The sequence below is a fragment of the Hyaloscypha bicolor genome (assembly GCF_002865645.1).
Source record: "Hyaloscypha bicolor E unplaced genomic scaffold K444scaffold_190, whole genome shotgun sequence".
Lineage (NCBI taxonomy): Eukaryota > Fungi > Ascomycota > Leotiomycetes > Helotiales > Hyaloscyphaceae > Hyaloscypha > Hyaloscypha bicolor.
The window spans coordinates 486,915-507,900 of record NW_020194692.1 but is presented as its reverse complement, the minus strand read 5'-3'; the positions used below and the strand labels follow the sequence as shown (position 1 = coordinate 507,900).

At 48.1% G+C, this 20,986-nt stretch overlaps 7 protein-coding genes across 7 annotated transcripts; 6 read left to right on the top strand and 1 right to left on the bottom strand.

Moving 5' to 3' along the window:
• Positions 1–597: 597 nt before the first annotated feature.
• K444DRAFT_481502 (uncharacterized protein) lies at positions 598–930 on the top strand (the record flags this gene model as incomplete). Its single annotated transcript, XM_024873005.1, has 2 exons — positions 598–720; positions 817–930. Coding segments are annotated over 2 exons (237 nt in total), but the record flags the coding sequence as incomplete, so codon positions are not given.
• Positions 931–1,966: 1,036 nt separating this feature from the next.
• Positions 1,967–4,216, top strand: K444DRAFT_638681 (uncharacterized protein; the record flags this gene model as incomplete). The annotated part of the gene is made up of 1 exon (XM_024884292.1): positions 1,967–4,216. One exon carries the CDS (start codon positions 1,967–1,969, stop codon positions 4,214–4,216), a length of 2,250 nt encoding a protein of 749 aa, XP_024726555.1.
• Positions 4,217–4,334: 118 nt separating this feature from the next.
• On the bottom strand, positions 4,335–5,859 carry K444DRAFT_577423 (putative 3-beta hydroxysteroid dehydrogenase/isomerase). The gene is made up of 3 exons (XM_024877573.1): positions 5,586–5,859; positions 5,287–5,535; positions 4,335–5,237 (listed from the first exon to the last, which is right to left on the bottom strand). The coding sequence occupies exons 1-3, from the start codon at positions 5,604–5,606 to the stop codon at positions 4,473–4,475; spliced, it is 1,035 nt and encodes a 344-aa protein (XP_024726554.1). The 5' UTR covers positions 5,607–5,859; the 3' UTR covers positions 4,335–4,472.
• A 483-nt stretch (positions 5,860–6,342) lies between these two features.
• On the top strand, positions 6,343–8,093 carry K444DRAFT_549007 (uncharacterized protein; the record flags this gene model as incomplete). Its single annotated transcript, XM_024876414.1, has 4 exons — positions 6,343–6,445; positions 6,518–7,572; positions 7,622–7,725; positions 7,778–8,093. 4 exons carry the CDS (start codon positions 6,343–6,345, stop codon positions 8,091–8,093), a joined length of 1,578 nt encoding a protein of 525 aa, XP_024726553.1.
• An 800-nt stretch (positions 8,094–8,893) lies between these two features.
• Positions 8,894–9,940, top strand: K444DRAFT_548955 (acetyl-CoA synthetase-like protein; the record flags this gene model as incomplete). The annotated part of the gene is made up of 2 exons (XM_024876409.1): positions 8,894–9,461; positions 9,516–9,940. 2 exons carry the CDS (start codon positions 8,894–8,896, stop codon positions 9,938–9,940), a joined length of 993 nt encoding a protein of 330 aa, XP_024726552.1.
• A 110-nt stretch (positions 9,941–10,050) lies between these two features.
• On the top strand, positions 10,051–14,215 carry K444DRAFT_292052 (condensation-domain-containing protein). The gene is made up of 2 exons (XM_024871671.1): positions 10,051–11,480; positions 11,563–14,215. Exons 1-2 carry the CDS (start codon positions 10,266–10,268, stop codon positions 14,095–14,097), a joined length of 3,750 nt encoding a protein of 1,249 aa, XP_024726551.1. The 5' UTR covers positions 10,051–10,265; the 3' UTR covers positions 14,098–14,215.
• Positions 14,216–18,071: 3,856 nt separating this feature from the next.
• Positions 18,072–20,052, top strand: K444DRAFT_657866 (uncharacterized protein; the record flags this gene model as incomplete). The annotated part of the gene is made up of 3 exons (XM_024886198.1): positions 18,072–18,075; positions 19,042–19,494; positions 19,556–20,052. 3 exons carry the CDS (start codon positions 18,072–18,074, stop codon positions 19,951–19,953), a joined length of 855 nt encoding a protein of 284 aa, XP_024726550.1. The 3' UTR covers positions 19,954–20,052.
• Between the last annotated feature and the right edge of the window lie 934 nt (positions 20,053–20,986).

Here is a 20,986-nt window from a genome sequence, read left to right as displayed (position 1 = left end):
GGCCGGATAAAAGGAGAAAAGGAGGCTAGAGCGAAGCGTGGGCTGGAAGTTTTGGTGTTCCTGCTTAGGTGAGAATGCGTAACCAGGAATTTTAACTGGTGGTCCGACCGTACGACAATGTTATATAGAAGTCGTGCGGGTAACAAACACGCGCAAGCCCATCACTCCTCCGACCTTGACACCATCCTTGCTCACCCCTTGGCTTCCCAACTCGTGATACAAAAGGACAACGACGGAACAACGTCGCTTCAACACGCGCTGGAAATAGGACAGTTCGGAGCCGTGGATGCACTGTTAGCAAAAGGCGCTGATCATCTGGAGGCAGATGGAGAAGGGAACACAGCGCTGCATTACCTAGCTGCCCAAGCTCAGGGAGAAGACTTCTTAAATCTTGCTTTTCTCTCACGCCTATTCGAAGACCAATCTAGCCAAGCCACGGATTCAAGTGGTCGGGATTTCTCCAAACCTTCCCTTATTACCTCCCTATTCACTAAATTCGTTAAGCTTGGGGTTGATATCAACGCAAGAAATAAGCCGGGGGAGACGTGCCTTTTCGGTTTTGTATGCATCAAAGAGATTGGAGTGTTCCATATCAAGTTCTTCGAAGAAAACGGCTCGGACTTCACAATCGTGAACGCGAAAGGAGAAGGCTTGTTGCATGCGTGTGCCAAAGGGGGGGAGTCTCCTGCTCGGACATACGGTGCGGATAGGATTAGCCAAGTTTTTGAGTATTGGGATGAGGCTAAAGGCATGTTACAAGAAGGGGCCGGGGTAAAAGGATACAAGGGTGTGAATGGGAAGGCGGGCTTATTTAAGTGGTTGATGGAGGTTCAAGACTTGGATCCCCTGGCGGAGGATATAGAGAGTAGGAGCGCGCTTGATGTCGCGACTGCGAGTGGCTGTACTGGGATTTTGGAGTTGTTTAGGAGGAAGGATAACTAGGCGAACGTTATGAGGAGCCTGAGAGGTGGAGGGGGATTATCAACCAATTAGCGCGATTCTCCATCGATCGATTATCGAGCCCACTGCCGCCAGCTTCGCTTCCTTCGGGATTGAGTGACTGAGTTCGTCTACATGACGCACTACAGTGTCGTTCCTATTGAAACATCTTTCTCTCCACTTGACCGCAATTGGGTTTCCACCGAGCAATGGAAACATGCAGTCACCGATCAACACATCCACCTTCCCACTTCGAACCTTAAACCGCTACAAAGTCACGTGTCACACCGAAACTCCCCACCACCTCCCTCCAACCAACATCATTCCCACCCAAAATAGTTTTAAAGATTTCCCTACCCGCCCAAAACGCCCTGTCTCCACCAATAAACAAACTCACTTCTGCCTGTGAAACGGGGTCGTGCAAGTCGCCCAGCCAAGACAGGGGGTTTCGGGTTTCGGCTCGCGAATCGCCGTTTCGTGCAAGTCTCAATCGAGTCTCAAGCTCCCCCACCCCACGGCCCAGAAATGACAGGAATCCGTCTCTTTACCCCTCGTACCTCGAGAAGCAGAGGACAATCTATTTCTGACTTCGTCTCTTTCACTGGCAGCGGGTTATACTTATATTTACCTCATTACACCCTTCTGATCAAGGAAGGCCGTTTTTGGATTTTTGGATTGCAAGCGAAGCTGTTTCAGGGGTCAAAGTCAAAAACTTCAACGAAAGGTTAGAGGTGAGAGAAGAGGTGTGTAAGGGAGGCAACGAACAAAGTTTAACTTTATTTCTGTAAGTTTTATGCACTGCGGCGAAGTTTTCTCCCATACTTTGGTTCGAATCGAGTTTAGTTATTTGCATTTTTGCTCCTTGCTGCCTCACTTGCGCAATGTCTGTGATGCGTTTGGAGAGCTGACGGAAATGGTTCGCTAGGATGTGTTGCGATAATCAAGGCATTGCATTGCATGTGTGTCTCCTGGGCGATCAGGGGGAACACACAATTTCGAATCAAAGCCACCTTTATCAAACCACATCATGGCAACATGGGGCGCATACTTCAGCTCCTACGTGAAGAAGACGAGCAATCCAAAGCAAGTCGAACTGGAGGAGCTTAATGAGAAGGAATTGTTATCTCAATCAAGCAACGGACCGAAGCGTATTGAGTCAGGCAGCTCCCAGAAAAGTGTAAAAAAGCTTTATGATCTTGCAGAGGAGCCGCAGAGTCATCAGCCAAAAAGGTCAGCTTCGAACGCTGCGAGGGTTGCGAAGATGTTCGGGTATGGCACACCAGCACCAGAGGCGGAGGTGAAGGTTGAACCTGTTGCGCCGATGGCGACATGGACGAAGATTGAACCAGTTGCTCCGCTGTCGTTCACAAAGATCGATACCACGCCGGCACTAGCACCGGCGCCGGCTGCGGTGCTCCCTTCCTTCATGGAAAGATTCGAAAGCACAGCGACACCCGTGATAGCACCGCCAGCGCCGAAGGAAGTTGAAAGTAAACCTCTCCCGGCGGCTCCAGCGGCCAAGAAAAACGCAAAAGCACTTCCAACGGCTCCGGTAAAATCAAAGTCCAAACAAGATGTCTTTGCCATGCTCGATGACTTCGCAAGCTTCGCAGATAACCCAGACGCCATCCAAATCTTGCCCGACCTACCGGCGAAGAAGCCAGTCGTCGCAGAGCTCAGACTGGAAACGAAAAATATTGTTACTCAGAACACGAGGGAGGATTACCGACCAGCGCCTGCGAGGAAAGATTCCTTCTGGAGCGAAACAGAAAGTCCAGCCTCCTACCGCTCCTCCAGAAAAGGGTCATTCCAAAGCCAAATGAGCCAAACCGAAACTCCTGCTTCGCCACTCTCATCTAACTCGTTCAGAAAAAACCCTTTCCAAAGCCAGCTTTCTCCCTTGCTCTCACGTCCAAAACTAGTGGTTGCCAAGAACGCCTCACTTGAGCCATCTGAGGATTTCCGAAGCCGTATGGAGGAATTTGAGCGGCAATCAGAGGAATTGAAACGTGAGCAGAAAAGACGGGACGAGGAGAGGGAGCAGATTCTTAAGTATGAGAGGATGCAGGATCAGATGCGGTATGAAAGGGAGAAGATGGAGATTGAGAGGGAGGAGATGATGGAGGAGCAGAGAAAATTCGAGCAAGAAGCGGCGAGGATTGCTCAGGAGGAGAAGCAGATGGAGCAATTTATGAAGAGTTTAAAAGTGGAGATGGAGAGGGATAGGGAGAATGAAGAGAGGAAGCGTAGGGTTGCTGAGGAGGCTGAACGAGACAAGCTGAGAGCTCTTGAGGCCCAGGAGCGAGAGCAGGCTAAGATTGAAGCCGAAGAGAGGGAGTTGAGAGAGCAAGAAGCGAGGCTTGCACAGCGCCAAAGAGAAGCCGAAGAGAAGGAGCGAAAACTGCTGCTGAAAGATGAGCGATTAGCTCAAGAGGAAGCTGATCGTTTGACTGCTTTGGCGCTTCGGGAAGCTAAGGAAGAAGACCGCCGAAGAAACGAATATGAGGAGGAAATGGAAGCGGATCGACGGAGATTCGAGGTGGAACAAGAGGAAGAGGAGCGACGCAGAGCCAATGACGAGGAATTTGAGAGGCAACGCCAACGTCGATTTATAGCCGAGCGAGCAGAGCGCGAGAGATTGGAGCAAGAACGAGAAGAACAAGAGAGATTCGAGCAACAAGAGGCCGAAATGGAGCGTCAACGTGCGAGAGATGAGAGAATTGAAACACAGAGACGAGTGGCGGAGGAGAGAGTACAACGAGCTCAGTTTGAGGAGAATGAGTCTAGGCGCCGCGATCAAGAGAATGTAGATCGAAGATTCGATCAACAGGGAGAAGAGTCTGATGACGACAGACCGCTCACCAAGGAGCAAGAGATGGAGAAAGCCGAAGAAAAGATCCGTCAAGCTTTCGCTGGCCTTGCCAAGGAGAAGGACCAAAATGCCCAACCAGTCCAGAGATCAAATACCGTTGCAATCCAGATGCCGAGACCAATTGCGCCTGTCAAGAATTATTCCAGAGGCATAATACCAGCTGGGGGAGAATCGAGGGTAAACAAAGGGGAGCCAGAGCAACAAAACGCAGATAGGGTTTTGGGTAGGAATAACACAGTTGCGGCCTTTGGAGCAAAGCCTGGGCCAGCGAAGAAGCCTGGAGTTTTGCAGAAGCCTCCTAGGGCACCAGGTGGAAGTCTGGGAAATATTGGTTTGCCGGGTGGTCCGAGGTCTGGTTTACCTTCAGGACCGGGGCCAAAGAGAAACCTAACAACGCGGAGATGATATCTGTAATCAAAGAAATTAATTGTAATACGCTCCATGCATTATTATGAACCTTCCAAGCTTCAGTGATTTCTCATCTGTTCACGAAGGAACACCTCGATCTTTGACTTTTTGGATGGATAAGCTGATTCCGCTTGAGTGGATCGGAATACTTGGAAGGGCTTCTCAACCCAGGACGAGACGAGACGAATGAAGGAAACAGTGTTGGTTGGATGAAACGCTCTAGGAGGGACAAATATAAGAAAAGTGAACATCATTACTTCTTCTCCGCCTCGATAAACCCCAAGTACTGCCTGACTAGCTCTTTCACTGTCTCTTCAAATGAGACGTGTCCCCAGCCAAACGCCTCCCGAGTCTCTCTTGTATCCAACCTCCAAGTTCTCGTCCTCATTCTTCCCTCTAACTTCAAAACTCCTTTCTCTACAGCCCCGGGAAAGTTCTTCTGAACAACTCTCTTCGCATCGTCCCAGCAGATTCCCTCCGGAGCATCTGAGCTCAGGATGTAGTCTTTATTTCCAGGAACAGACGGTTTCAAGCCATCGATATGAGCCTTCGCGACGTCATCGACATGCACCGACGCCCCGATCATCTCAGGCATTGTCATATCCATGAGCATCCCCAGCACCATAGCGCGGGAGCTCGTCATCAGCTCGGTCACATTCGTAGCCAGTTCGTCCGGCCCGAAAACCACTGTCGGCAGGAGATTTACGAACTCGAAATTTGGCCTCTCCTTCTCCATGAATTGTTTTGTGGTAATGCGTGAGAGCGTTTTTGAGGCGAAATAAGCTTCCATAGCTGAGGAATACGGTTTGGCTGGCTTAGAGTCGATGTCGGCGGATGTGAAGAGCGTGAGGTCAGGGGTGGGAGGGGCAGGACCAAACATCCAGGTGAAGGGGACAAGGGTGACGGCTGAGGAGGTGATGACTACCCGTTTTATTGAGGGTGTGCGCTGAGCGGCGCTGAGCACCGCGAGGGTGACTTTGATGGCAGGGGCGATGATGTCACGGTCGTAGTCATCGGTCTAGAGGTGGATTAACTCTGATTCCATGGGGTGGATGAGAGAATCTTACCTCGTTTGCCAGTGGCGAGGCCAAATGGAGGATACCCACCACTCCCTTTAAGTGAGAATCGAAGGAATTGGTGTCCGAGAGGTCGGGGATAATGGACCATTGGAGCTGGGCCACATAAGGTGCGACGCGTATGTGGGACTCGAGTTTCTTCGCCTGTTCAGCTTTGCGGATGACAGCTCGTACTTGAAATCCCGCTTCGAGTGCGAGAATGAGAGTCTTAAATCCGATGTAACCCGAGACACCAGTGATCTTGAACGGGTCAGCGATCGCGTTTCGTTGCGGGAGGGAGCCACACTTACGAGAATGAGATCTCCTGCCATGGTGGATTGGGATGAAGAGAGGCTGCCGGGGTGTTTTTGTTTAAAAATCGAAGGTTGAGATGAGGCTTGGGAATTGAGAGCACTGGGATCTTGGTGGATGAAGAAGGTGCGATGAACAATGAAGTGAATGAGAGAATGGAATTGAATCCCATCTTAAATATACTTGCGACGACATCTGAACCGGACGAACTATCCGGACATTGAACAATGATGATGCAATGAAACTTCAATTGCGATCGGAATGGTAGTATTCGACAACTTCACCGTCGGAGACCATTGTCGTCGAAAAAGCCACACGGAAAATCGACAAAATGTCACAGGGGATGGCCGGAGATAAGGCAGCGGCCTCAAAAGATGCCTTGGGGCTGCTTTTCACAATGTAACGCTGGTTATATTGGACTGAGAAATAGAGCAAATAACGAATAGATCCTTTTTAGGCCAGATGAAATTGGACTGGAGTTGTTTTGAACCGATTTATGACCTTGCTGATAAAAATGAAGATGGGCGGAGCTCAGCGCAGACGAAGACTTGGCGGCGGAAGGGAGTCTTTACTAATCAATCTAACCGAAAGAAGGAAGGCGTTGCATCGCGTCCACACGTCCATCCCCGTCAACTCCGACTTCTCTCCATCTAAATCCGCAACGGCTTTTACTAGTCCAAGCATACTCGATGACCAGAGGGGCCCGGGCTGGGGCATCTGTCGCCCCAATATCCGAAAACACACTCTGTGTCGAAAATGGATCGAGAGCCCGAGATGGCTCAGGTGATGCCAAGCCGGCAAATCGACACGGATTCAGGGCCATTTCTCTGCAAGATCTGCTCTAAGGCATTCGCAAAGCGTTCGCCGCACCTCTCTTTACCCCGAACCCCCGTCATTCTCCATTGTGAATCCACTGCTGACAATCTTCAAGGCCCATCACGAAACCGGCACGTGCTGTATTGCCGAAAGAAGTTGGGAGATAATCTCCCTGTGTTGAGAAAGTCTTGTGGGGCATGTCGAAAGGCCAAAGTGAAATGCAGCTCGGAATTCCCACGCTGTCATCGCTGTACAGAGAAGGATCTCGTTTGTATGTACGAATTGACTCGGCGGAGTGGGAACCTGCCTCAGCAACCTGCGTTCACTCCGCGACCTCAGCCAAGCTCTGATGCTACATTACTTGTCGACTCCTCGGAACTGGCGACTCAAAACGAGATCTCTTGGGATACCACTCTAGGACATTACAACGGAACTCTGATTGGCTCTGACGTCGATCCTTCTGGTATCTGGCCTGCCATTGGACCAGACCTTTCCTGCCAAAATGGCCCATCTCATGCCTGGGAACCGGATGCCGGGTTTGTGGAAGACTTAGAATTTTCCGACCTTGCCACAGTCTCATTTTCCATTGGCTCCTCAAACAATGAATCATCTTTCGACTGGTTCTCGTCAGGTCCTTCACGAAGCTTACCGCTGGATGCAATATTCTCAACCCCGCCAGACTGCATGTTCCATACTCCCTACCTAGTCCTCCGGCCCATGGACCGCGACTACCAGCCACCATCCTCTCCCCTCATCTCACATCGGAGTCCCTTCATTCAGACCTATGTCTCATCCAGCTCACAAATCGGACGAACGTTCCTCCTGCAAAGCATACAATCCTACGCTACAATTCTCGCAACTTCCAATCTACCCCCTTTCATCCACTCAATCTCTCTGCCAACCCACGGCCCTTCACTCCCTTCTTCTGCGCCCTTAGAAATCTGCAAATCCATTGTCTCTCTATACAAGACCAAAACACCTTCAACAAGCCCGTTCATCTGGCGCTCCATCACAATGGAGAAGGATCGCTTCATGAACGAATTTGAGGAGGCGGATAAGTGGACTATGCTTGCAATGCTACAGGCAATTACCGTGTATATTCTCCTCAGGATCTTCGATCAGGACTCGTTTTCCGTTGATTTCGACCGCGAGCTTGTCAGTGCCATGACGGTAAGATGCCTGCCTCGACCAAGAGACAATGTACTAATAGTCTCCCAAGGAAATTGCGATTATCTCTGAGCAAGCTAAGTTTCTTTGTCGCGCCGAGGTAGAAGGGTGGCGGCCGGAGTGGAAGGAATGGGTGTTATTCGAGTCAAAACGAAGGTTGCTTCTTCATTTCCCCTTTGCTAAAAAATTTCTATTGACCAGAGCCTAGGACTGTGACATTACTCTTCATTCTGCACCTTTTGTTCGACATCAAGCCTGAGCAAAGAGCCAAGTCCAAGGTCGGGCTTTCAGTTCTCCCGCTACCGGCGCATAAACAACTTTGGCAGGCTAGCGACGAGGAGGAGTGGAAACAAGCGTATGATGAAATGTTGAAGGGCAGAGAGGGTAGAGGTTATTTGAGGTACGGAGATTTACTTGGGCTTGGGAAGGGATGCGGAGGGGAGAGAATGAAAGATTTGAATGCATGGATGGTGAGCGGCGATGCATTTGGAATTCTGGTCATGATGGCTGCGACAACATTGTGACAGCAATTGAGGCCATTTGGGAATGGGCGCCTGAGGCGAGGAGGTTGTAAATTTCATTCTTTGAGATCGTCTCGAGCTGACTATTGTCTTAGGTTGACTTGGTCCGCTACAACAAGTCCCATAGGAGAACATCGTCCCAATCACATATTTCGATGTTGAATTGCTCTTCTTAACTTTCTACTGGTGGAAGTGGAGGATTGCTTCCGGGGGAGCAGCAGCTACAGTACTGATTTGCGGTATCCTCTCAAAACGCTTCTTTTATTCATCGCCAGCTTTAATGTACGACACAGCGAGCCAAGATCAAGGTCTAGAGCCACAAGGGCTTTTAGGCTGAACTGCCACCAAAGCAAGAGCGAGAACTAGGAAGGTATGTGACACCGCGAGCATTAGTGAGATTTCAAGCCCCGAATGTGCAGCGAATAGTGGGCGCAGAACCGTGAATGGCGTCCAAAGGCACTCACTTGCATCATGCAGCAGGGGCACGCGGCACGGCACGAGCGAGGCACACGAGTGCCGGGCATTTATCGGGGAAATTACAGCACGTTTCTTCCTTGATCATACGTTCCTCCACCGTCAGCTTACACGAATCGCCGTCCCATGCAACCAGTCCCAGTTGTCGCGTCTTTGGGATATATTTCTTTGCTCCTGGAGTATGGAATTTTTGCAGATATGATGTCTCATATTTGAAGCCTCTCGCCAGTTACGCAACACTCATTATCGAGACGATCTCCGCGCTCTTCTAAGGTTCCTTCAGTACAAAGAATTCTCTGCGACCAGAGGAAACGTTCTGAATAGATCCAATGACGCTCAACGGGAGCTTTGGCGGCGCTTCGATTTTCGATCGAATGTTGGAATCGAATCGAATCATTCCTCCAGCCATGGACGCCTTTGTCCACAATCTCATTCGAGCTCATGCAGAGCAAGATCCCGATTTACAAGCAATATGCTCTTCGGATGGCAACCTCAGCTACGGCGAGCTCGAGGATCTCTCTTCACAACTAGCGACCCATCTCGTTACACAAGGTGTTGGACCCGAAGTCATCGTTCCCTTGTGCTTCGAGAAGTCTAAATGGGCAATTGTCGGGCTGCTTGCGATTCTCAAGGCAGGAGGCGCCTTCGCTCTTCTGGATCCCTCTCAACCTGTTGCTCGGCTGGAGTACTTTGTCAAGCAAGCAGGAGCCACTTTCGCTCTCTCATCTTCAGCATGTTTGGGTACCTGTCAGAATCTCGTAGAACGGTCATTTGTCGTGGATGCCGAGGCGTTCCTCAAACTGAAAAAAGCCCCAGTCCACTCTTCCGCCAAGCTCATCAACGCGGCTTACATCATCTTCACTTCAGGGAGTACTGGTGTTCCAAAAGCTGTCATCAGTAGGTACTTATCTGAGGAGAGCTTTTGATCCGAATGTCTCACAAATCATCTAGTTGAGCATTCGCAACTCTCCACCACAGCTACCTACTGCGGGCAGCGTATGGGTTATGGCAAGAAATCTCGCGTCTTCCAGTTTGCCTCATACGCTTTTGATGCTTGCATCACGGACATCTTTGCAACTCTCGTTCATGGAGGAACCGTGTGTATTCCTTCAGAGTGGGAGAGAAATAATGCCATAGTTGATGCGATGAACAGAATGGAAGTCACGAACGCCAAGTTTACACCTTCACTCGCTACTAATCTCACTTTCGAAAATGTGCCGACCTTGAAGACGTTAATATTGGGTGGAGAGAGTGCTTCTCCCTCATTCATTGAGAAGTGGGCTTCGAAATTAAGACTGATTTTGGTTTACGGTGAGAAATTTCTTGCTATATTTTCGGCTAAAAATTGGCTTAGCTTTCGCTATAGGCCCCACTGAATGTTGTGTCATTTGCTTCACTTCGGACGCCAGCGATCACCAGACAGCGCTTGGAGAAATAGGGAGACCAGTCAGCTCTCGAGCCTGGATCTCAAAGCAGGGTAATTGGAATGAACTGGCTGAGATTGGAGAGGTTGGAGAGCTTCTGATCGAAGGGCCACTTGTTGGACGAGGATATTTGAATGATCAGTCCAAGACCGACGAGAAATTCATCCGCAATCCGGATTGGACGCCACATATTAATGGGTCCACGGCCCATAAACCGATCCGATTGTATCGAACTGGTGATTTGGCAAGGTACCTTGAGGATGGGAGGGTTTGTTACATGGGAAGGATCGACAATCAGGTCAAAATTCGGGGAGTACGGCTTGAATTAGAAGAGGTGGAGAAGAATCTCCGTAGCTGCTTAAGCGAGTTGGAAGATGTGGAAACGAAGCACGTATTGGTCGAGGCAGTGATTTTGTCTGGCTTGGTCACCAAGCAGTTGGTGGCATTCTTATGCCTTACCACTTCTGCTCCAATTGGTTGTCTAGATTGGGATAGAAAGAACGAAGATGACGGCCCCTCTCTCAGGACATCGCCCCAGGAGCAAGAAGCCTTCTCGTCTCTGATTTCGCGGATCGAGGCAAAGTTGAGGCTGATACTCCCGACTTACGCTGTGCCATCAATCTGGATTCCTGTTAGACACGTTCCTCTTACTGTCTCTCGGAAGCTTGACCGAAAACTCCTCCGGGACGGCGTCACTCCACTATCTGCTAAGCAACTTGCTATTTTCACTCATGCGAGTAGCCGATCTTCCGGGGTGAAGTCGCTCTCACACTTAACTGAGAACGAGTCGCAATTTCGACGGCTTTGGGCAGATGTGTTTTGTGTCCCGCCTTCAGATATCGATCTGGATGACAATTTCTTCTCCCTGGGAGGAGATTCTGTCTTGGCGATAAAGCTTGTTGCTGCAGCCCGAACTGGTGGTTTAGACTTAAGCCTCGAGGCCATTTTCGATCATCCTGTCCTATCCGACATGGCGAATATCACAAAAGGTCTCACTCACGGCGATGAAACCCCGGTCGACATTGCTCCATTTTCCCTCCTGGATAAGAGTTGGGATATCAAGCTTGTGCTTCAGGAAGCTCGCAAACGTTGTTCTATCGCCCCGCACAATATTCGAGATATCTATCCTGTCACACCCATGCAAGAGGGTCTCCTGGCTCTGTCAATGAAGGATGATGGCACATATATTCTGCAGTTCGTGTATCAAATGCCAGAGACTATAGACCTAGATAAGTTGAGAAATGCATGGGAAAATATCTCGAAGCATACGGAAGTTCTGCGGACGAGGTTCTTCGACTACAATTCAGAGTTGTTACAGGTCGTAGTCGATGAGCCTCTCAATTGGGACGTGGTCGACGGAGATTTGGCTTCTTTCCTTAGAACGGAGAAGCAGCGGGGTCTTCATTTGGAGAAGACCATGTCTCGTCTGTCGGCAGTAAGGCAGGATGACCCTCGGCAATACTTCCTTGTGTGGACTATCCACCATGCTCTGGTAAGCCCTTTAGACCTATTTTAAACGAGAAAGATATTAAGCTTGGATGCCCCAATACTAGCTAACTTGCGTATATCAATAGATAGATGGATGGTCTGAATCAGATATTATTACCTCCGTCGAACAGGAATATTTGGGAGTCACACCAGCAATGCCAGCCAATCCAAAGTTCAACACCTTTGTCAAGCATATTATGAAGCAAGACAAGTCTTCGGCGAAGGAGCTTTGGAAGGAACAATTGACTGGTACATCCGCTCCTGTCTTCCCACCGCTTCCGAACCCAAATTACATCCCGAAGGTGCAAAGGTCCAATCGCATCCTCCATCATCTTAATTCACACGCCGATGCAGAGCTGGAGCACAAGGTAGTCTCTATCAAACGAGGATCTACTACGGCGGCTACTATGATACAAGCAGCTTGGTTCCTTCTTCTTGCCAGTTACTCGAATTCCACAGACATTATCACAGGCGTCACCTTGAATGGCCGCACTGCACAACTTCCAGGAATCGACCGAATCCCAGGACCGACAGTGACAACAATCCCATTCAGGGCACGATTCACACCAGACCAAAGAGTTCAAGACTTTCTTCAAATAATTCAGAAGCAGTACCTCAAAATCCTCCCATTCGCTCAGTTTGGACTCGACAACATCCGACGGGTGAGCGAAGACGCCGTACCAGCTTGCAAATTCCGCAGCCTCCTGGTCGTGCAATCCGCACACAGGGCTCCAGATTCGAAGACAATACTGCAGGGGAGGAGCTACAGTTTCCCGGTCATGGACTTCGCAATTGTGATGGAATGCGAACTTCACAAAGATAATAACATTGACTTCAGAGCAACATTCGATAATCAAGTCCTCTCCGAAGCTCAAGTGCGGAAAATGTTCCAACAAATGGAGCAGCTCCTTCTCAGGATATCTGTCTGCGGCCCTTCAACGACAGTGGCAGAACTGCAGAAAGAACTTCAAATCGATGTGATGGCGACGCACCAGGCAAATGGAACCGCTCATTCGTCGGCGCCGCCCAGGAAAAGCTACAAGCCTCCTTTAACAGACATGGAGAAGAGAATTTCTGGTATTTGGAAAACCCTTCTCGGTGTTGATCAGGTTGGACTTGATGACAACTTCTTCGAGCTTGGAGGTGGCAGCGTGCTTGCCATGCGTCTGGTGTCGATGGCGCGAAGAGAGGGCATGACTATGACAGTTGCAGGGATTTTCAAAACTCCTAATCTGATGCAACTGGCTTTGACAGCGCGGGAAAATGTGAGGGCTGACGAAGTCACTCCATTTTCTCTACTATCCGGTCCAAGTAAAGCAAAATTATGCAACCAAGCAACTCAGCAGTGTAGGGTCAGTCTTGAAGAAATTGAGGACATGTATCCTATTACTGCGATGCAGCTACATTACGTTACTGGGTACCCTGAAGCCGAGAAAGATATCAACGGCCCGTGGGATTGGCAATCGCAAGCGGTGTATTCTCTTCCGCATGCTATCGATTTCGAGAAATTCAAGGGTATCTGGATATCGGCAATTCATCGTCACCAAAGTCTTCGGACTCGTGTCATAAACACTGGCCATGGGATATTTCAGGTGGTGCTCAAGGAGCCCCAGCCTTTCCGATGGGCCGAAGCAAATGATCTGGATCGATACGTCGAAGAAGATAAAACAGCACCCATGACATTTGGGGATCGACTTTTACGGCTTGCAATTGTGGCGCCTAAAGGCAGCGATGAGCGATTTTTCGTCATGACAGCACATCATATGATTTACGATGCCTTTGCTCGAAGTATGCTGTTCAAGGAACTGGAAGCGGCTTATTTCCAAGACCTGCCAGACACGCCTCTGCCAACAATGAACCAGTTCGTCAAGTACATCACGGAAGCTGATAAGCAATCCGCCACCGACTTTTGGACTTCGCATCTAGCAGGCGCCAACACGAAGCCATTATTTCTCATTCCACCTGGTCGGATTGTCTTCAACATCACTGAAAAGTCCATGTCGATAGGGAGCCCCGAGATTCAGCGAGCAGAATGTACCCTGCCAACCATGATCGAAATAGCCTGCAGCCTGACGATCGCCCGTCATCTCGACTGCGAGGACGTGATCCTCTATTCCGATCGCTCAGGACGAAACCTACCTGTGGATGGTATCCAAGATCTCATCGGTCCTACAACACTTTTCATCCCCGTGCGAACACACATCAATCCGAATCAAAAAGTCAAAGATCTACTCTGTGAGTCCCAGCAGTTCAACAGTACCAGCATACCATTCGAACATCTCGGCTGGCTGGAGCTGAGAGAGATGAGCCACTTGAAAGACCGGTTGAAGAATTCGTTGAATATCAATATCAATCCGCATCCACTGGCGAGTTTGGGGAAGGGTTGGGGGCTTGAATATATGAGCTCGCATGCTGGGTGCGATGACCCGTTTGGTGTTAACGTTGACCTATATGATGGGAGGATGGAGTGGGTGGTTTATTATGATGAGAGATTCGTTGGGAGTGAGGTGGTGGAGAGGCTGTTACGGGAAATGAAGAGGGTATTTTTGACACTTGTGGATGCGGGGTTAAAGCCGGAGATGACTGTTGGGGAGGTTTTGAATTCTCCTGCAATGATGTAGAGGGTGACACCTTCCTATTGGAGGGCAGAGCATGGTCGGTATATAATTCTTTCTATTTGAAAACTAATCTTGTTCATAAGTGTATGAAGTCGACTTGGAGCGTCCTAACCTTTTCCGTCCAGTGGCTTCTTTCCTGAAACTTTGCCATGCTATTCGTCCCCCGACTATTGGAGTGTGTCCTAGCAAGTCGGCCCCCTCAAAAATCCCAATCGCCTAGTCTTCGCCGACCACCCAACCTTGATCTGTTCCATCCCATCTGTCAATACGAGCGGTTTAGGAATCGGGCGCTACGATTAATCAATCGTAGCGCCGATTAATCAATCGGGACTCCCATTAATCAATCGTAAATGGAATACGATTCGCAAGCCACAGTGGGTCCCGATTAATCAATCGGGGGGCCGATTGATCAATCGGAGAGCCGATTGCCTAATCGGGTAATATTGAGGTTTCGGGAATAGTAAAAGCTTTACTATACATGCCTCCCACTACGTCTAGGCGCTCCTATAGCCACCCTAGCCCTTTTTGGTGCCCTCCCCTCTACTTGATCACCTGATTCTCCTCCTTCTCTAGCTCCATTCTCACGTGCTTGCTCCTTAGCTACTCTCTTCTTTGCTCTCTCAGATACTCTTCCAGCCTTCTGAACTGACGCAATTGAACCACGATTATTCTCCTTTGCTACCGCTTTGGGAAGGGTAATTTTATCCCTCTTGTGGATTGCACCAGTAGTAGGTAAATCAGGATAAGTTAATTGGGAGGTGATTTTGTTGAGGGCACTATGCGGCCAGAGAGTAGTAAGCTCGCCATACTTAGTAGCTAGACAGTAGCCCTATTTTAATTAGCTTTTATTAAAAGTAAGGCTCATAAATCACATACCTTTGAAGTCTTTTCCAGAACTCTCACTAGAATCCTAGCCATTTCTGTACTGAATCTGTATTGCTTTGGGATCCCGAGGGTTGCAATCTCTTGAATATCATACTCAAGAGCTTTAGAATTCGCTCTCTTTACCATATTCTCCCTCTGTTTTCTCATATGCTCCGCAACCCTCTTAGTTAGTTCAGATAAAATCATCTCCTCAGCTGCTTCTTCTTGATCTGCTTCCTCGTCAACGAATAAGCTATCCTCTCCACCCTCAGAACTACTATTCTCATCACTCTCAACCTCTTCCCCTCCCTCTATACCTCCCAGGGCTATATATGCACGGCGAGCGCTCTCCTTGTGATCCAGGAAATCAGTAGGTGGCTTTCGTCCAAACCAGACCTCGTATGGTGTATTTCCCTTAGGAAGGGCCCCTGTAGCTGTGGTATTAATTACCCATGCGATTAAAGGAAGTAACTGTATCCACGATTGGATACCAGTATCCGCTCGTGCGGCCCGTAGCCGTTTCTTAAAGATTCGATTAGCCACCTCAATAGAGCCCTGAGATTGGGGGTGATAAGCTCGTCCGCGAATAATCTTTATCCCTCTCTTCTTGCAAATCTCAATCACTTTCCCCTTAAACTCCCCCCCATTATCACAGGCTAGAATGGAAATATATCCATTATTATTTAGCCATTTGACAAGCTCGTCCGCAGCTTTGTCCGCAGTCTTAGCCTTAAGCCCACGGATCCAGACGAACTTGGAAAAGTGGCATTTCAATTGCCAGATCCACGTATATTCTCCGTCCGGATCATGCTATAATAGTATTAGTAATAATAATACTATAGTATTAATGAAGTGTGGATAAAAAGGTTCGGAATTTATGAAAATCACAGGAATCGCGAAAATTATAGGAAAAGCTTAAAAACGCACGAAATGCACGAAATGCAGGAATATAGGGGTAAATCACATGACTTAAGGGACACTTACACGAAAATCCATTAAATCCAGAACCATACGCTCGCCAGGATAATGAGATTGGATAGGTATAATCTCCTTATTATTCTTCTGAGTCTTTTCCTTATTACAGTGAGAACAGCGAGCACTTATCCAAGCGTGGTCGTCACGGGACGGGCCATGCCAAATTCGTCTTGCATGCTCAAATGCAATATTAGGGGCTATTATATAGGTAATTAGTATAAAAATTAGTATATTTCAGGGATACTTACCTGCATACATTAATTTCTCATGAATAGTAGTCAAAATCTCAAAGGCATTGTTATAGCAAAGAGCATAGCGAGCTGGAAGGATCTCATCGCGGCGACTATCATGGTATTCCTTACGATATACCTGATTATCCTGAAGCTCGTATAATTGGGATTCGTGCTTGATATTAGCCTGGTAGCGTTTCTCTGCTTTTGTTCCACTAGGGAGCGAAGCATCAGGATTTTGCAACCACCATCTAATATCCATACGTTTCCTAGCAGTAAGAATTTTCTTACTACCACCTGTAGCAAGCCTTTGATCCCACGCAGCTTCGTCTTCAGCGGACCAATTATCAGTAGGCTCTTCAGCAATAGGGGAGGGTAAGAACTGAGTGCCAGAGGAACGTGCTCCTGGTGCAGTAATATCAAAATATTAATCTGCACGGCCATAGGTGCGTTCGCGAGGCGTACGAGGGGCTGGAGATAAACGAAGGGTTAAAAGAGACATAGTAGAAGTGAGGTAATAATTAAGAAGTATATAGAATCAGTGGTTTTGCTTAGAAAGCTAGTGCTTGTACTATGAACTGTGTACTGTGAACTGTGTACTGTGAACTATATGCTGTGAACTGTGTCTAGGTAGTAAAAAGGGAGCAGAGGCCCTATACATATCTAGAGGCTCTAGAGAAGTGTCTTTACCCCTATTATATACTGAGAACTAAAGGGTTTCAGCCATTAGTCTTGAGGATATATTATTACATACTGAGAACTAAAAGGTTTCAGCCATTAGTCTTGAGGATATATTATTACATACTGAGAACTAAAAGGTTTCAGCCATTAGTCTTGAGGATATATTATTACATACTGAGAACTGAAGGGTTTCAGCCTCCTTAGGCCCGAAACCCCAATATTATACAATTGATCAATCGGCCCCCCGATTAATTAATCGGGACCCACTGTGGCTTGCGAATCGTATTCCATTTACGATTGATTAATGGGAGTCCCGATTGATTAATCGGCGCTACGATTGATCAATCGTAGCGCCCGATTCCTAAACCGCTCGTATTGACAGATGGGATGGAACAGATCTTCGGATCTTCCCAACCAGAAAATTCGACACTTCTCTTTATCAGTAAGCCCATTCGCCTTGTCCAATATTTATTTCGCACCTGACAGTGCTGATGTGTATGATGAGGATGGGAGAGTTATTTCTTGTATAATCCGGCTATTCAACATCAGGTCCTTTTCACCACCTGGAAATGGTCCGTTTCCTCTTGGAGATAGATTAGGAACGCTATCATTGCGAATATTAGGATAGAACCTGCAACTGTGGCTATGCATACTACTGTACCGAGTGATTCCTCGACTGAATCGACGAATTGGCGTTTGGAGCGAAAAGGCTTCGAGGACAAAGAAGTTATAGATAAAGGAAAGTGAGATAGTCAAGATTGAAATATTATTTTAGAAATTTAATAAAGAGATATAAAGGGAGGAAAATACTATATGTTTTCTAAAGCTAGATGAAATTAAGCGGAAAGTTGTGTGGTGGGTGGCGAGGATTTGAGCAAGTTTATCAAGTCGATTCGCTTGTAACCGAAGTTAAATTCCTTTAAGAGTCTGCCATCGACATGGGATATATAATAAAAGAACATGGTTTTTCTGTCATAAATATTAAATAGAGAGAAAAGTAGAGGTTTAGAGGGGTTAGACATGGGGGGCCTGTTGAGTTGATTTTTTCGATATATTGGTCAATTCGTTATTCGTTATTCGTTCCTCGTCGCCTGCCCTTTACTTGCGTAGAGCCCATATACACTCTCCGTGCGATATGCAACAAAAACACGTGACAGCTGGGCGAAAGAAGAATAGATAACCTTAGATAGTAGTGCCGGGGAGTTAAGCGTGAGTTGAGAGGTAGAGATGGGTGAATAGGGGCATGGCCGTAAGCGAATCAGAACAAAGGGGCGATGACGTCGAGAATAGACAGAGGATAATCGAAGGCCAAGCTGCATTTGATAGCATATACACATTCTACAAAGACCTTTAGCGTCCATTTGATTGCCCTAAAAAAAACAGAGCACGAGATACTGAGAATGAGAATTCGTGGCTGCGTTGGTGATTAGTTTAGGCTTTATTTTCCCGTAACTTTCAAGAAGTGCAAAAACATTGTCTGAACGCCTGTTACAGAATCATCTCATGATTCCCATCGTCCGGTGCTTACTGGAAGTATGCTTTCTCACTTCATGTTCGGCATGCCAGGATGTACCTGGGCTGATTTGGAGCCTCACGACTGCACCTCTGTTTCCTCGAGAGTTTGAAACTCTTTGCCGGGTACGGTGATTTCTTCAGCCCCATCACAGGGACATTCGCTGAAAAATAAGTTCGATTTGAACTTTGCTCCTTTCACAAACACTTGAAAACCAGACTGCAGAAATAATATCTGATTAGAGATTCAGTGTCTATTAATGATCGAGCAGCGTACACGCGAAAGCCTCTTCTCGAGATTTTGACGATGTTTCACAATACCCGTCAAACAACCAAACATCTTGGCGAGGATCCACCATCCCACTTCAGTATCCACCGGCCCCCACCCATGCAACCGCAGCCGTTTGCAGTTATCTTATCGTACGATCTTCGACCCAATTTTGTGGTTTGGATTTTGGATTGAGATACGTCAAGAATCGGATGATGTATGCGCCTCTATAAGGTGTCAGTGGCCGCTGTCCGGTGTGGCAGGCTGCAGTTTCCGCTTCGCCTTCACTATTCCTTCCCCTTTTGCCAGCAGGCCTGACTCTCCTTTTGACCTGTGATCATATTATTTTCTGTCTAAAGCGGTGCTGTGCACATTTCGGCTTCATTTACATCCTCCAAAATGCCATCTCTAAAACAGATTCTCTACGCGGCTGGGCCATTCTGGCAGTAGCCAACGGCCAAGGCGTCCTCCTCAGCGCCCAAGGAACGAAAGGCACACCAGCCAGCCCAGGCCTCCAAGTTGACCCCACCCAAACCGACGCAAACATCATCAATGAGGCCGAGATCAACGCCAATGTCGTCAACGAGTGCGGACGGACTCTGCTCGCAGGCAACATCGACATCGGCCAGAACACCGAAGACCAGTTGGCGAACAATACCGTCACCTCTGTCACAAAGGGCAGCACAGTCGCTGTGACGATTCGTCAAGGAAGTGCTGATGGCGCGGGACCGTATACCTGTGATATGGACCTGACGAGCAATGCGGATGGTGTCTCGGGACAAACAAAGCTCACTGTGAAAGAGACGGACTCGGCAGATGGGAACATCACTCTTGCCGTCAAGATGCCTTCGAACATGGCTTGCGTTGGAGGTAGGTCCCTTCTGCCCTGCTATCAACTTGAATTGAGCATGATCTCTGACACTAAACTCAGCCTCAACCGGAAACGTCTGCACAGTTCGCTGCTTTAACAGCGCTGCAGCTGGCCCTTTCGGTGGCTGCTTCGCCGTCCAGCAAACAGATGTGACCCCGAATGCCAACTCACCGGCAACCATTAAGACAGAGCAGTCCCTTGAGGGAGTCGCGGCCCAGATCGCTGTAAATCAGGTTGATCTGCCAGCTGCGGTGAAGGCGAACCAGGACGCTTCTACGGAGGCGGAACAGGGACTTCTTGAGGCAAATGCTCTGCTGGCTATTAACAACCTAGGGCAAGCAACTGGAGTTGCTGCGGTGGCTGCCACTACTGCAACGACCAGTGCGAAGAGTACGGCAACTGCGAAGGCTAAGGCTGGGAAGAAGGGACAGAAAGGAGCAAGGGCGTTTGTTGCTTGATTTGAGCATAGATTGATTGAGAATAGGGTTTAATTACCCAGAATAAACTTGCTTGATGAGCTCGACCTTAAATATTTAGCAATACCAGAAATATCCAAGACAATTACTAGCCCTAGAAGCAAAGATAACAAGTAAAAGTATAGCAATCTGGTAAAAGTCTAGATACGAATACACACTTCTCTTCGCCAGTTGTCGTATCTGGGTTCTCAGCGGTGACGGACTACCTTTTGCAGGTATTTCGGCCGCGACGAGGAGAAACGGTTTCGAGAGTCGCGTTCGGGTCTCTGCGAGATCAGGGGGAGATAGCGGCAATTGGAGTTTATGAAGGCGAACATTGAACAAATAACTTGCTTTTATAACCCCTCCGCTCGGGAGCTCTGGTGCTCCGCTACAGACGCGTCTTAGAAACATTACTGAGGAAACAGCAGCACTTGCGCAAAGCTTCTATCCCCCGTCAAATCATTGCTGCAATTAGTAACTATACGTTGCGATGATAGCGACGCGTGAAGAGAGCGGGATACGACGAGGTGGAGAGAAAGGGACTTGTTGTTGAAGATGGTGGAAAGAAAATGGTGTCGCCAACAACCTTACGAGTTAGAGGCACCATCACCCACCAACCAACCACCCACACCCCCTTCCCGCTCAACTTGGATTTTGGAGACCTTAACGCCACAAATTCGAAAAGTTAATACAGTATTCGCGATGTTTCGAGTATTCTCTATAATTTGTATTCTTATTTTAGAATTTTCCAAAGACTTTGAAAAATCGAGAAAATTTTGGTGGGGTAGGCGTGGGCGGGAAGGGGGCTACGGGGGTTTGGGCGGTTGGTGGGTGATCCCTTCTAGTTCTACTGTACGAAGGCGCGCCGAATTGAAAACCGTCCGTTTGCTAAGCGAGAATTTGGAAAATCATTCCCTCACCTTGAAAAATTCGTAATAAAACTACCTAAAAGCTCAGAACCACGAAACCATAATAAAAGATACTTTGACTTCTTTTCTATGTAAAGCTTAATTTAAAGTATTCGGACTTGGTA

Coding starts and splice junctions, on each gene's coding strand:
- K444DRAFT_292052 (XM_024871671.1), top strand. CDS start 10,266: ATGGGAAGGATCGACAATCAGGTCAAAATTCGGGGAGTACGGCTTGAA. Junction 11,481..11,562: donor GGACTATCCACCATGCTCTG/GTAAGCCCTTTA, acceptor GTATATCAATAG/ATAGATGGATGGTCTGAATC.
- K444DRAFT_577423 (XM_024877573.1), bottom strand. CDS start 5,606: ATGGCAGGAGATCTCATTCTC. Junction 5,536..5,585: donor TGGCAGGAGATCTCATTCTC/GTAAGTGTGGCT, acceptor GACCCGTTCAAG/ATCACTGGTGTCTCGGGTTA. Junction 5,238..5,286: donor CCTCGCCACTGGCAAACGAG/GTAAGATTCTCT, acceptor ATCCACCTCTAG/ACCGATGACTACGACCGTGA.